General features: G+C 54.0%; 7 protein-coding genes across 7 annotated transcripts; 2 read left to right on the top strand and 5 right to left on the bottom strand. All coding sequences in view use genetic code 12, as the record gives it.

Annotated features, from left to right (window-relative positions):
• Window positions 1-316: 316 nt before the first annotated feature.
• DIURU_005317 (uncharacterized protein) lies at window positions 317-928 on the bottom strand (the record flags this gene model as incomplete). Its single annotated transcript, XM_034158286.1, has 1 exon — window positions 317-928. The coding sequence occupies one exon, from the start codon at window positions 926-928 to the stop codon at window positions 317-319; it is 612 nt and encodes a 203-aa protein (XP_034009941.1).
• A 1,626-nt stretch (window positions 929-2,554) lies between these two features.
• Window positions 2,555-2,878, bottom strand: RPP1B (ribosomal protein P1 beta; the record flags this gene model as incomplete). The annotated part of the gene is made up of 1 exon (XM_034158285.1): window positions 2,555-2,878. One exon carries the CDS (start codon window positions 2,876-2,878, stop codon window positions 2,555-2,557), a length of 324 nt encoding a protein of 107 aa, XP_034009940.1.
• Window positions 2,879-3,504: 626 nt separating this feature from the next.
• On the bottom strand, window positions 3,505-4,269 carry MAM33 (Mam33p; the record flags this gene model as incomplete). Its single annotated transcript, XM_034158284.1, has 1 exon — window positions 3,505-4,269. One exon carries the CDS (start codon window positions 4,267-4,269, stop codon window positions 3,505-3,507), a length of 765 nt encoding a protein of 254 aa, XP_034009939.1.
• A 1,086-nt stretch (window positions 4,270-5,355) lies between these two features.
• On the bottom strand, window positions 5,356-6,672 carry CLB4 (B-type cyclin; the record flags this gene model as incomplete). Its single annotated transcript, XM_034158283.1, has 1 exon — window positions 5,356-6,672. One exon carries the CDS (start codon window positions 6,670-6,672, stop codon window positions 5,356-5,358), a length of 1,317 nt encoding a protein of 438 aa, XP_034009938.1.
• Window positions 6,673-9,642: 2,970 nt separating this feature from the next.
• On the top strand, window positions 9,643-10,233 carry DIURU_005313 (uncharacterized protein; the record flags this gene model as incomplete). The annotated part of the gene is made up of 1 exon (XM_034158282.1): window positions 9,643-10,233. One exon carries the CDS (start codon window positions 9,643-9,645, stop codon window positions 10,231-10,233), a length of 591 nt encoding a protein of 196 aa, XP_034009937.1.
• A 423-nt stretch (window positions 10,234-10,656) lies between these two features.
• DIURU_005312 (uncharacterized protein) lies at window positions 10,657-12,435 on the bottom strand (the record flags this gene model as incomplete). Its single annotated transcript, XM_034158281.1, has 1 exon — window positions 10,657-12,435. One exon carries the CDS (start codon window positions 12,433-12,435, stop codon window positions 10,657-10,659), a length of 1,779 nt encoding a protein of 592 aa, XP_034009936.1.
• Window positions 12,436-12,831: 396 nt separating this feature from the next.
• Window positions 12,832-13,992, top strand: DIURU_005311 (uncharacterized protein; the record flags this gene model as incomplete). The annotated part of the gene is made up of 1 exon (XM_034158280.1): window positions 12,832-13,992. The coding sequence occupies one exon, from the start codon at window positions 12,832-12,834 to the stop codon at window positions 13,990-13,992; it is 1,161 nt and encodes a 386-aa protein (XP_034009935.1).
• Window positions 13,993-14,276: the final 284 nt, after the last annotated feature.

The raw sequence follows: 14,276 nt of genomic DNA, 5'->3' as shown, positions 1-14,276 counted from the left end.
GTGTGCCGCGATGAGCTAAGGGGGCAGACGGCGACGATGACGGAAACGGCGCCCGCACGGCCTTGCCGAGGCATTTAGGGGCTGCTGCCGGCGCGCCGGATCGGGAGGCGCACGGAGGTTAGGTGCCGGTTGGTTGCAAAAACAGCGCTCGAAATTAAATGCGCGCGGCAATTGCGGGGGCCGAGAGCCGGTGGGCGATGTCCCGACACCTTCCGGCATCGGAAGATGGTGTCGACAGTCTACAAATCGGGTGATGCAGTCGTTAATCGTTAGTCTATACAGTCGTTAATAAGGGGAAAAAAGGTTACCAGGCCATTTAGAACACGCTGGTGATCAGGTGGATGGCGTGGTTGCGGTGGTGGAGCGGATGCAGCGCCGCCGCCGCCACCAGCGGCTTCCGCGCGATCGCCGCGGCATTATCGTGCAACATCACCGGCAGCGGCGCCACCACCTCGGCCAACTCGTCCTCGGAGTCGCTCAGCAGGTGGCACTGTTCTAACGCCGGGAGCTCGTCGTCGGCGTCGTCGTCGTTGACGTCAATTTCGTGGTCCACCACCACCGGGTACTGGTAGTCAAACACCAGCTTCGCGAGCAGCGCGAGCTCCGACGGGGCGCAGCTGTCGTCCCAGTCGTCGTCCAGCTCCAGGTCGTATTCGGACGAGTCGTAGTAGATGTCGTCGTCGTCGTCGTCGTCGTCGGACTCCACTTCGTAGGTGGTAACCTCGGTGCGGTCCTCGGCGACGGGCTCGATCACGGGCGCGTGGTGCTTCGCCAGCTGCTGCTCGGCGATCAGGTCCATGAGCGTATCAAGCATGTTCGCCTGAACGACGAGCCGTCGCAACAGCACGTTCAGGGCGCCGGCGTCGTGGGTCAACTTCAGGCGCACCTTCAGGGCGAGGATATAGGTCTGGGCAAAGGACATCGACATACCCAGATTATGGTAGGCTGTGTAACTGTGTAAACTGCTGTGTAAGCTGTGTAAGCAGAGTAAGCTGAGTTAGCTGCTGAGTTAGCTGCTGAGTGGTATGAGGATTGAGTGGGGTCAATGTCGCCGGTGGGAGGGCTGGTTCGGATAATCTCAAGGTGGTGGGGCTGGAGCGGGAGGGCGGCAAGTTATATACCTTCGGGGGTCAGATGGTTCGTGCTAGCGTCCTCCGTTATTTTTTCCCTCGCGGAATATTTTTTCTGATTTTACCCGTGTCCCGGGCTCGCAACGCGGTGAGACGTCGCACGCTTTTTTTTTATTCCTCATTGTCCTATTGCTGGGCCGGTGGCCGAAGCCTCCGACCCGACCAACGGGCCCGGTGGCTCCGTCTCGTCCGCGTCCACGCGTGAAGGCCCAGAGATAGGAATTGTAGCGATCCATGGTCTATAGCATGAGGCCATGAGGGTGTGGCTGGTGCCAAGAGGATACGAGGGCGATTAGGGGGCGTGAGGGTTTGTCGGTCATGGGGCGCTTCGGGCTTGGCCGCTTTGGGGCCGGTTGCCCCATTAGGCACGCGTGCGAAAGACATCACGCTCGGCGTTGTTCGTAACCGTTTCCCACACCCCACAAGCGATGACTTAGGCAGCGCTGCCCGCGAGATCAAAATGGACCCGCGCGCGGTGCGGTGCGTGATTATTTGTAAGCGGTATACCCGCGGCGCCCTGGCGGCGCCCTGGCGAGACTAAGCGCAGAGGTCTACTTGATTACTGAGCGCCTGGTTACTGAGCGCCTGGTTACTGAGCGCCTAGGCGAGGACAGCGACACCGGCGCCGGGACTACGGACCACCACGGATCCCGTGGTCTCCGTAGCGATCCGTGGTGGCCGTACCTGCGGCGGTGCCCACCACGTTGCTCGCCGTCCCCGCGATCACAAGACCGAGGGGTGTCTGGTGCAGATTACTCATGGCGTCGTCACCGATGACAAATGGCGAGCGCGACACAAGGCGCTAGTCACAGTGTACGGTAGTAGAGGAGAGATGTCTCAATTACTAAGTCGCCATTGCGATGTCGTCAGGCACCGATAGGAAATGAGTCCATGATATGTAAGCTAGCATACGTGTGAGGATAATTGGTAGTTGGTCGTAGCTCGCTGTCTGTCTCCTTTGGGCCTGTTCTTTTTCGGGTGCGCTGGAAGTGGCTATCACCGACGGTCCGTAGCGCTGCGACCAAAAGAAATAGCCATTTGAGTTGTGGCCTAAGATGTAGTCTGACGATTGTCGAGGCCTGTCCCGGAGATCAGCGGCAATTACGTAGCCTTACTTCCTCGAATCTGCCAGTGAATAATTGGAAAGTCAGGTGAAATTTAACCACAAAACGCCGCCGCAATTTGTCGTTGACTAAGGGCCTGTTGGTCCCCTTCAGCCGCGCACGTCATTGTCCTCGTTGGACTTCCGTGTCGACGCAAACGAAACGACCACAGATCGCCTGCTTGCCGGTTACTAACGCGGATCTACTAAGCCACACCCTTAGTAACCTAGCATTGCAACCTCGGTTTTATCAGACTCAGATAGTCAATTGTGCGCTGGCTACACCATTCACTATAGTACATTAAATTAACTACTAACACGTTTAGTCGAACAAGCCGAACCCCATGTCGTCGTCGGATTCTTCGGCGGCTTCTTCTTCCTTTTCTTCGGCAGCGGCAGCGTCGCCACCAGCAGCGGCGGCACCGGCAGCGGGGGCAGCGCCAGCGGCGGGGCCGGCGGTGGAGAAGGCGGCGAGGATCTCCTTGAGGTCCTTGCCTTCGAGGGCCTTGGCGAAAATGTCGGCCCAGACGTTGTCGACGTCGGCGCCAGCGGCCTTGGTGACGGTCAACAAGTTGTCAGCGGTGATGTCGACCCCGGCATCGGCCAAGATCAAAGCGGCGTACGAAACGGAAGCCTCGGCGGACATTGGTTCTATAGTGAGGGTAGTGGTATCGGTGGTGGTGAAATTTTTTGCCAGTGCGCTATTAGGGCTAGTAGCCCTAGAGTGGGTGCGGTGCGCGTGACTTGCACGTGATGCGCACCTGTCACTGTCCCAACCACCGCACTACGGTAGCGTCGGTAGCGATACCTTAATTGACGTATCGGCGATAAGCGAAACAACTATCCCGCCGCATCCGGAGCTGGATCACCGACGCCGCCACACCGCGGCCACGAGCTCCCGTTCGGATTGCTAGCATCCATCCGTACATCGAGATCTAGACTTTTTTAGCCGGCATTAATTACCGGCATTGTCGGTAATCCCAGGGCCACAGTCGGGGTTAACATGCACCCCCCGATACCGCCCTGTCTACGCCCTGTCTACTAAATTACCACTACCCGTAATTACCACTACCCGTAATTGCCACTACTCCTCGTGATCTCTTACCTAAGCGAGCCTAGACCCAAGAGTAAATTCCTGTAGTTGATAGCAATTGTTAAGAACTGTTACCAATTGTTGGTAATTGTTGGTAGTTGTCTTAGAGCATTCATTCCGGCTATGTACAAGCCCCAGCGTTCCGGAGGTTTTGGGGGCGGATATTTTGGGGCTTATATTTAAACAAACTTGGCCAAGTTCAGCAACCAGGTGCGGTATTCGTTTTCTTCCTTGTATTCGGAGAAGGCGACGATGAAGTCAGCCAACTCGTCGTTGACGCCACGGGCGGCAAGGTAGTTTTCGAATTCAGTTTGCAACGACTCGTCCAAGTCCGAGAAGCGGGGGCCTTGGTACTTGAACTTGTCGATGAACTCGTTGCTCGAGGCGATTTCGTTCAAGAATTGCTTGACGTCGGCTTGGTAGTTGATGAAGTCGACCGAGAACAGCTCGTCGGTGTTTTGCATGAACAAGTTGACAAACAAACCGTCGTTTTGCGCGGGCTTTTCCACCAACACCTTGATGTTGCACAACAACGAGTCCAACGAGTCGGCCTCGGCCTCAAGGTCGTCTTCGTAAGCCCCCTCGGTCTCGGCAAGTTGGCCGATGGGGATATCGGTGACTTCGTCGATGTCGAAGAACACTCTGATGACTTCATCACCTTTTTCCTTGACGAGCTGGACGTTAGAAGTACCTTCGTTGGCAATCAACTTGTAGCCGTTTTGTTCGAGGAACTGCTGGTAGTTGGGCTCCAACTCGTTGGGGATGGCGCTGCAGATCTTGAGCTCGGACTTGAGCACTTCCTTCAAGTTGGCCGCCAGGTTGAAGCGGACGGGCGACGCCACCAACGTACGGCGGACGGCCAATTGCGACGCGGTGATGCGGGTGGTGGCTCTGGCCACGGGGAGGGCTCTTCTGGCAGCGGTACGGAAAGCAGTCGACAACATCAGGGAGAGGGTGAGAGTGAGGGAGTGGAGATGGGATGAGTGCGATTTCAGGGGGCAAAATTAACCCGCGCGGGATCGCAAGGAAAATGACAGAAGGCGGAGGAAAAGGAATTTATATTCACCCACGGAAACCTGAAACATCATAATCGAAATGACGTGGTCGTCATGGGAACAGGAACTAATTAGCCTTACACGTTATTCTTAAATTTGAGTTAATGCTATGGTGGCCACTATGAGTATTAACAGGGGCGATAATTGGGTAACTGGCTTCACTTCGTAGTCTCATAAAATAGTTAAATTAAGCATTAACCGTCATTGACTGGCTTTGTAAACTGAATATTAATCAGCAGTTCATTCAAACGGTGAAATTATCTCACACTCACTTCTAAAGTGGGAGACTAGCACACACCAATCATTGACGCTAGATCCAAACTCGAATGATCGGAGATGCAGGTTTAGTGGCACTAGACTGGGGACCCTAGGCAAACCCGCTTTTCCCCTATAATTCTCCGATGATCTGGCAAGTTTAGCCCGTGGGTTTTTATGTGTATATGGCGACATTGTCCCTGGTAGCACGTCCGTATTTTATATGTTATGTACCACGCAAATTGACTCCTGGCAGTACGTTGAATCCAACTGATCCACAAATCATTCCACCCCGCAGGTTGATTGCTCTCGCCCCTATTAGTGATGCTCCATCCAGCATTAACCCATAGCTTCAACTTGCTCAATTGACTCCTCGGGAATTACTCCACTCCGAATTCAAAGGCAATTGGGTAGCGGAGATAATCTGAGACACGGGCAAGTAATGCCGAAAGCTTATTTTAGCTGGAGTTATCCGCTTAGGCATCCGCTTAGGTAAGCGGCGCGGCTAACGGCATCTCGTATGGTGATCAGACCACCTATGTCTCGTATTGCAATCTACACCGTCGTCATTATTCTCGAATTAATTAGTTGTTATAAATGCAAAGTTCCAGAGATTAGGAGGGGGAGAGATCGGGGAGATCGGAGGAGGTGTAGAGATCGCAGAGATCAGGGGAATAGATGGAGAGATCACCGAGATCAAGGCAGATAAGGGTCAGCAGACTAAGCGAGCGACTGGAGGTACTCCTGGACGTACGCCGACAGCCGGCGGTAGCGGCGCTCCTGGTACTTCTCGTAGATGGCCTTGTGGTGGACCTCGGGGTGCTGGCAGGCGTTGATGAGCGCCTCGGCGAGCGGGCGCAACTGGGCCTCGGTGTACCCCAGGTAGAAAACGTGCAATTCCGTCCACTCGCCCTTCTGGAGCAAGCGGCGCAGGAGGTAGTGGGCGCCAGCGGCGAGCCACAGCGGCGGCAGCGCCACGAACCGCAGGTCGACGATGGTGATTTCGAGGAAATACTTCGCCAACGTGCGCGTCTCGTAGTCGTAGTCGTCGGCCTTCGAGGTGCGGCGCAAAAACAGCATCGGCCCCGGCCACCCCATGTCGAAGTCAAGCACCGAGATCATGAACCGCTCCGCCTTGAGGAACTCGTCGACGCTGTAGGCGTTGTCGGCCATGTAGGCGACCTCCTGGACGGTGGGACAGTTGATCTCCTCGTACTTGGCGGCGATGAAGAGGGCGACGGCGCCCACGAGCTGGAACTTCAGCAACAGCACCTTGCGGCGCAGGAGGAAGCGGTCGATGTAGTTGACGGTCAAGAAGAGCGTCTCGGGCAACAAGTTGAACCGCAAGTGCACCTGGACCACCCAGTCGATGAGCACGCGCCGCATGTCCCATTTGAGCTCATTTTGGTGGTCCATGTAGTGGGGGTCGGGCAGCAAGCGCCCTTCGAGCTCGTGCATGTAGTTGAAGATCTCCGGGGCGTACTCGGCGACCATGGTCACGTCGTAGGTGTCCTCGTCGTTTTCATCTAACGTCGCCCGCTGGTACTTGTGTCTCACGTACTGCAATTCATCGTAGACTTTGCGGTCCCACCGCGGCGTCATCGGGACGTTGGCGGCGCCCCGCGGCGCCGTGTCGGCGCCGTCGTAGTCCAGGTTGTTGACGAACTCGTCGGCGGCGTCGTCGTCGTCGTCGTCGTCCTCGGCGGCGTCGCTCTTGGTGTCCTCGGTCAACTCGGCGTCGACATTAAGCTCGTCAAAGTGACTGCGAATGACGATGTCTTCCTCCAGCACGGGGCGGTTCTCCTTGTCGTCGTCGGCCTGGCTCCGCACTTTGTCAAGGCGGGGTTTCTTGAACTGGCTCAGGCTGTCGTAGACGTGGAGCTTGGGTTTCTTCGGGGCGTTGGCGCTCACGGGCGCCAACGGCTTCTTGGGGTAGGTGACGTCCTGCAACACCTCGCGCGCCGGCGGGCGGGCCGAGGGCTTGCCCTTGGGCGGGCGGTCCAAGTTTTCGTCGTGGATCTGGATGTTTTGCCTCATGGTTCGATGGTGCAAAAACGGGGTATCAAAGGGTATATAGCGATCGACGAGGGTGCTCGGGGATGGTCTGGATAGCGAGTGACAATAGTTGGGAGGGGATAGCGTGGTCCGTTAACGGGGGGTCAAAGGGGGGGTATCAGAAGGTGGGCCGTTCCAAAGAGAGATTCCGCTTTAGTCGTTAAACAAAGGGATATATCGGTCGTCAGCAGCAGCTAACACAACAAGGAAGAAATAGAGATGGGGAACAGGCAACCACACAATCACAAACTCACACGGGGCAAACGCTGGTGGACGGAGGGCGAGGAAAAAAAACACCTGGCCACGCCCGGCAAACTGTCTGTGATATGTAGGAGGGTGAGAACCTAAAGATCAAAACACACGTGCGGCGGCGAAAACAACAACAAACAAACGTGCCACGAAAATTAGGGGAATAAGAGCAAGTGATAGAGAAGAAGCTGATACTCGATAAAGAGCTAGTCTATTGGGAAATAGAGGTCTTGGTGCCAATGGGTGGGCGGCGATAGTCGCGACGAGAGAAAGGTTTTGTCGCGTCGCACAGCCAAGGGAAAACAAACAAACAACGCGAGGCGGGGCGCGGCGCCGCTGGCCCACTGTGACGGGAGTCGCTGCCGATGACGGAAGTATGGAACTGACCACTGCCGACGACGCTGCCACGCTGCCACCATGCTTCGGCTACCCCCACCCTGCGCCGCCAGCGAAGCTGGAGCCTAGGGGAGGCAGTGCCAGAGCACATACAGAGATAAGGGGTGTGGCACGTCACGGTGCTGGCGCCTTGTGGTGATGGGTCTCAATGTTTATCCGGGGGGGGCTTGTTGCTATATTTGGAACCCTGATCCACACAAAGAAGCGAAGCAAAATGAACATCAAATATACGTATGAAAGTAAGGATCTGGGGGCATCGATGCGCTCTATACAGTAGGGGGGACCCTGAACTGGGGACCCCAGAGCATCGCCTAGTCCGGGGAGGCGCGCTCCAGTTTTCACTAGACGCCCTCGACGCGATGACATCATCTGGATGAGCATTGTTTACATTTGCGTCCGATCTATATATACATGACCCCCGCCACGGATAGGGTCTGTTGACAGAGGGAAAGTTGTAGCGGCTACGATTGCTGACGCCGGGAATATTAACCCCCCCTAATCATCCGAGCGGGTTGCGTATCTGCTTGTGGAGGTAGAACCCGCTTACGGCGGCGTGCGCTGAGTAAGTGTCGAGCGCCTTCGTGGCGCCGTAACGGCGGCAGCGACCCCTATAGAAGCGGCTGTTCCGACGAGTACAATGGCGGCACCCTTACCAAAATTGGGGGTCACACAATAGGAGTGAGACCCGTAAGTATGTGCCAACTGCCGCCAACAACCGGCAAACGCGGGGGGTCACACCGCTTCCCCACTTTCCGAAGCAGAACAAGCCAGCACGCCCATGTGCGCCATGTGCGCCGGCGCCCAGTCGTCGACGATACTATCGGATCGCATCATAGTCCACGTCTAAATCTTTAAAAGAGATGTTCAAAAAACAATCCGCTAAATGGCCAAATGTTTTTGATAATAATCTCTATTTTTTGTGTTTTGTTCTTATACTGTATTGTTCGTGTATTCTGGGTGTATTATTGATTGTTCATTATGTTGTTAGGGTTCATTAGTCATTATCATCAATTAGGCGTGTTTGTGGCTTGTTACCAGTCACAGGCGATTTCGTCGGTGTCGATGGGGTCGAGATCGGCGCCGGGGCGCTCGAGCATCAACACGTTGCCGTGCCACCGGTACACCGGCTTGATGTCGACGTCGAGCGGGTAGTATTTCGCTTGGTTTACAGGCGTCCGGTTCGTCGGCGGCGTCATCAACTGGTGGCACCCGGGGGAGCCAAACCCGCGCGACGGCGAAAACACACTATTGGGAGGGGCCATCGTATAGTGTTAGTGCAAGTAGGGCAAAATGAGGGTAAGGAGATTGAGTCTGATCAACTGTATAAATGGGGATTTATTGCTCTTATATCTTGGGGCAGGGTCCAGGAAAATAAATGTTTATGCTGTACATGAAGATACAGACTGCGTGAAATTGGCGCCAGCTTTCGTACCCGACATTATGCCTGGACAACAATGGGGGAAAGTGGGCTGTTGGCCCGACAAAAACCTTCGCTGCAGCGATAGGCGCCACTGCCGTTTGCAGACGATCGTCATCTTACGTCATAACTGAAACAATTGTTTGTATCTCTGGATAGAGATGTGACTTTGGACTGGTCGTGGGTGACGCCGCGCCAGCAACGTGCTGTCAGCGAAGATTTAGGGTTGGCGCTGTATACCTCACTGCGTACTAAACTAAATGTTGAAGACCGCCCCGGCCAGAGACATTGCGCGGCCAGGGCTGCCTAATCGAGGCCGCCGGTTGCAGGATGGCATCATCCCATCACTGGAGATAAAATTTACGAAAATGTCACTGTCGCCAGATGAATCATAGACAGTATACTTCAGGGTCATCGGGGTTATTAACGTTGACTTTGGTAGTGTTCTCGTCATTGCTTGGTCGTGTCCCTACCAACTCGTCTCACACTTTACTTTTGTTCTGCGACTAATTAACTCCTCAGCCCCGAAAAAAAGTGGCTGATACCAAGTGCTGATTGCTGACGCCAACACCGCCGCCAACCACTGCCACCATATTCTGCCTGCAGCCCTCGTGACCACCCACCACCAAATGTGACTCGGGCATGACTCCTACGCCCTATTAGCTCATAGTAGCCCACACGACATCGGCACCTTCAGCGTAGCCACGGGGCTGTGTGGCCCTGGCGTAGCCAGTATTGTCGCTGACTATTCCTGTACACAATTTGCTGACCCTGCCACTCGGTGGGGTGGGTGCGCTCGCCAGCTGCGCCCTGAACCCTGAATCGTCCCCAGATACCTCTGTGAGATAAAAGGCCCTTTCAGCCCTTCCCCTGACGAAATTCATTGAACCATGGCTCTCGAAAAGACGTGCATCATCGTCACCAACCTCGACAAGCAGGACTTTGTCGCGGCGCCGGCGCTGCCGATGCTGGTGGCCGACACCATCAAGTTCAAGGTAGCCCAGTGCTGTCCCCAGGTCGAGTACTGGCTGTGTCTCCCCAATTTGGCGCGTATCATCGTTATTTTGACCTCGGAAGCCGATGCTACCAGAGCTGCTGAAACCATTAGGGAGTGGGCGGCTGACAACCGGCCCCAATTGCGGGTGCTGCTTCAGGAAAACCTCTTGCTGCGGTCGAAGCTGCTGGACGCGGTGTTGGAGTCGCCGGAGATGAAAGTCCGCTCCCAGTTTACTGAGCCATCACCACAAGCGTTTGACGTCGTCGCTGACCTTAAACACATCGGTATTGATGTTTCTGACTATAACACTACTTCAGAAATGGCGGAGTGGCAAAACCCGCCGACGATGGGCGTGGGCCGCTCCCGTAGTCAGACACGGACGTTATTTAGACCCCGGCTCGACACCAGCGACGCTACTCTTAAGGCTAGAGGCGTCAGTCCCCCGACATCGCCCACCATCACCCTCGACGACTTTGCCGTCTAGCGCATTGTATTTTTACTCATTTCATTTCATTCGGTAATAGAGCAATCCATTATTATATTCGTTATAGCTTGCTTGTAGTATTCACTTCTGGAATGGCTGGCGACCAGCCTCCGGGGTTCCATGCAGAAACACAGCCGCGATGGTGCCGTTTCGGTGCAGGGCTAAACCCCCCATATCATGCGCGGAAAGCATCGCGGAAAAGTAGCATCAACAGAGATGTCGAGGGATCGTACAAGATCCTTATGCTATGAAGATATGGTTTTAGTTGGAATTATGACTATATGTGTATTTTTCTAAGCTCTAGATTTAAGTACATGACCTTTTATACATTATCTTGAGTGCTGGTGCTATCTCAATGATTTCTCCAAGGAAGTATGCTTGAAAACATAGCAGCGTTTAGCTTACATTGTAGTCTATTTGAAATTAGTAGACGGGAGCTGGTGTAAGTCCTACCCAGGCGTGAGGTGGTGGCAGCGAGAGGCCAAGCATCGTCCACGTGAGATGCGGTACAGGACAGTTATCGGGGTGGAGCACTTCTAGGGAGTCGAGCTTAGTTTCATCGGCCCACTTCATCCACAAGTTGCTCACATTACCTCTAACTTTGAACTTCTCCACTGTCAGTGGTACGTAAAGGCGATGATGGCGACAGAGCTTGGAAAAGTCACACCGGTCTAAAAAGACGTTTTTGATCTGGGGACACTGAAGGAGAAAACTCGGGTCGATCAGGCAAAACAGCACGTGTACTTTCTGGAGGGTCGGAGGTAACACGCTGCACTCAGAGATGCAAAGACTTTGACAATTGGCGAGGGAAAGGAAGTCAAAGTCCAGTGCCTCGATTACCAGCTTGGGAGCATCAAACTGGACGTTATGAAGGCGTGCCGCTCTCACCAGCACGTAGGCTTTCAGCTTAAGCCACAGGTGGCGCAACTCGTCACAGCAGATGACGATTTTATTGAGGTGGTCGCCAAAGCGAAGGCTCTGTAACTCCAGAGAATGGGCGTGGATAAATGCGGTCAAGAGATTGGGGAAATTGGTAAACTCAACACCAGTGGGCACACACTGTTTGACGACAATACGTGATAAATTAGGGGCAACCACGGTAGCATTTGCAACACCAGTCATTGTCAAATCGCGGAGATTATTTGAATTGAGGGATACCTCATGGCCCTCAACTTTAAACTCAGTGACTTGTGGAGGGATCCCTTCAATTGCAGCGTAGCTCTTGACGATTAACGTCTTTAACGATGAGGGGAACGGGGTATGGGTCGTCAATGGTGACGTCATTGAGATCTGAAGTCGATGAAGGTTACGGAAACTGTGGTACGAGTTAATGACAAAGTTCTCGGCGTTTAGGATCGAGAGTTGAGCCATTTGTGTCTCCGATAAGTACTGACACACGTCAAGCAATTGGTCAGGATTCTGGACGATGGAAAGCTCTTTAAGCTTGGGCATATCGAGCTTAGCAAAAGAAGAGCCAATCTCGCTTACCGACACTTCCTCAAGGTGGCTAATGTCAAAGCCATCGTGTAAGTGGCGAATGCCATCGACTCTGACTAACTGAGACCATGGAAGTTTGCCATAGAAATCCACACGGGCGTTTACTACTCCAGTAAGCGTCACTGGGTCGTATCTGTACCCATTTGGTAACCTCAATTTCTGTAGTGATGGTGGAAACCTGAATATTTCGTTCTCAGGGCAAATGACGTGTTGAATGACAAGTTCCTTTAACCGGTCAAATTGACGGAAATCACCCAGGTCAATCTGACCTTGGACAATACACAATTTGGAAACAGTTCTGGGAAGGTGGTCGACGATATACTCGCAATTGAAGATGCGTAGACTATCGATTTGGCTCGTTTTGAAATAGGGTACCAGAAAATGGCTATCTCCCAGCAACGTCAACAGCACACTTAACTGGGGGTACTGTCTTAGGAATTCCTCGAGTTTAGGCCATTTTGGCAGCGAGATCAAGGCGTCAATGTTACACGGAGGGAGCTGACTTAATAAAGCCAAATCGACCTCACTAGGGTCGTTATCAACAAGCGGTGTCGTCGACACTGAAAGTTTCCTCGTCTTAAGACAATCAGCAATCAACGGTTGAAGCGGGTGGCCAGTAAACCCCAAATAGAGCTTACAGAGACTCGGTTCGTCGAGACACTGGCATATCCAGTAGGCGATCTCCTGGGGCAAAGCAACAAGCATTGGACAAAACTAAAAACGCTACATGGGGAAGCGGCCCCGAGTAATAATACCGTGGTAACCTTTAAGGTAGCCGCATCGGTTGTGGTTGTGCCGTCGGCCTGTCGCTGTAGAATGGACACCTTAGTGGTTGCGAATGCGCAAACAGGTGGCGGTGGCGTAGCGCCAAGGCAGTCTACGACATAAACGATCTTGAGTAGAGATGGTGGTAGACATTGTAACTGCGGAAACCTAATTGTATACCAGTATTCCTGTGAATCTACAAATTCGAGGTATATCCGAGGGTCACGTTTTGCGCGACACTCACTATGGCAAGACACACTTCCGGTGATTTTTCGACTCCCACCCTAAGTCGCACGAAATTCAATTCATTCGACCACACACTCATATATCCACCAAATGCAATTGTTGCTCGCAGTGGCGGCGGTGTTGGCACCGGCAGTGGCCAAGACCGCGGTGTTTGAGCTTGCCCGAGACGGGGGCAGCGACGCGCTGGCGGCGCCGGTGGCGGCGCACGTGGCGCGGGCGTATCTCAGTGACAAGTTCGGGGCGTCGCTGGTCGTGGCCCTTGGCGACGGCGCCCTCGGCGACCAAGCCCTCCAGTTTATCAATGCTCACCACTACCCTCGTGCCCTGAACCAATTGGTGGTGCTGGTGAGTGGGGTGGCGGCGCCCGAGCTGTTTGCAGCGGCGCCGTTGTTGGTCACCAGTGACGACGACGTCGCCCAGCAAGTGCGCCGCGACTTAAAGGCGACCCACAGTGCCCACCACTTGACCGAAGAAATCACCATTTATTCCGATGCTCTGGATCACCCCCAACTGGTGGTGAACCACTTCTCGCTGTTCGACTCCCAGTTGGCGGCGATCTGGCGCCAGTTCGTCAACGATGACCACCAACAGGTACTTGCCAGCGACGGCCTGCGCTCGCGCGTGATCACCGACAAGCTCTTCATGACCGAGCTCGCGCAGTTATTGCACCTCCGGCGCCTCCCCATCGCCGACGCCGGCGTGGTGGTGATGGACGTGGGGCTGATCAACTCGTTGGCCAACAAATTGGGCCACGGCGCCCCCACTGTGGAGTACGCTCGCGATATCATTTCCCAAGCTATTCTGCAATTTGGCGACGACTATGACGTCACCGTCATCGTCAGCGACGACGACGTCACCGGCGCCGACCCCGTGCGGTTCGGCAAGCGCTCGCAGCAAGTAGCGGACGTGTTTGCCCAGGTGGAAAAGCGCGGCAAGCTCGGGTTCGACTCCGAGGAGAAGTGTAAGGAGACCACCGGCGACTGTCTGGGCCACGGCAAGTGTGTCAACTTCCAGGACAAGTGGCGGTGTGCCTGTGAACCCCTGTTTGACAAGGAGAAGCAAAAGACCACCAAATGGGCCGGCGCCGATTGTCTGAAGAAAGACGTGCTGAGCGAGGCCAACATGTTTTTGTGGACGGGGATCGTGTTGTTGGCGTTCTTGGTTGCTGGGGGGAAATTGATGTACAGCGTCGGCTCCCAGCCGTTGCCAGGGGTGTTGCAAGCCGCCACCAACCCGAAAAAGACTAACTAGCTTCATATACATCAGAATCAATAAAATGAGTAAAGAAATGAGAAAACAAGGTAGAGTATAATTTTCTGATATCAAGGGTATCATAGAAATTAGAATAATTGTCATTGATCATGGGATAGAATGCTGATGTGAAAACGAAAAAATCTATAATAAAACTGTCTTATGTTCCACTCCCTACTTCAATCCAACATCGGTTTGGGTGTAGACGTCGAATGAAGTAAACTGCTGTGATGAATGTACTCTCAATCCAAAACCATTGAATTGTCTCGCATGCCTACGCTCGA

Source organism: Diutina rugosa, assembly GCF_008704595.1.
Source record: "Diutina rugosa strain CBS 613 chromosome Unknown scaffold11_size279379, whole genome shotgun sequence".
Taxonomy (NCBI): Eukaryota; Fungi; Ascomycota; class Pichiomycetes; order Serinales; family Debaryomycetaceae; genus Diutina; species Diutina rugosa.
This window is presented reverse-complemented; position numbering and strand designations above follow the sequence as displayed.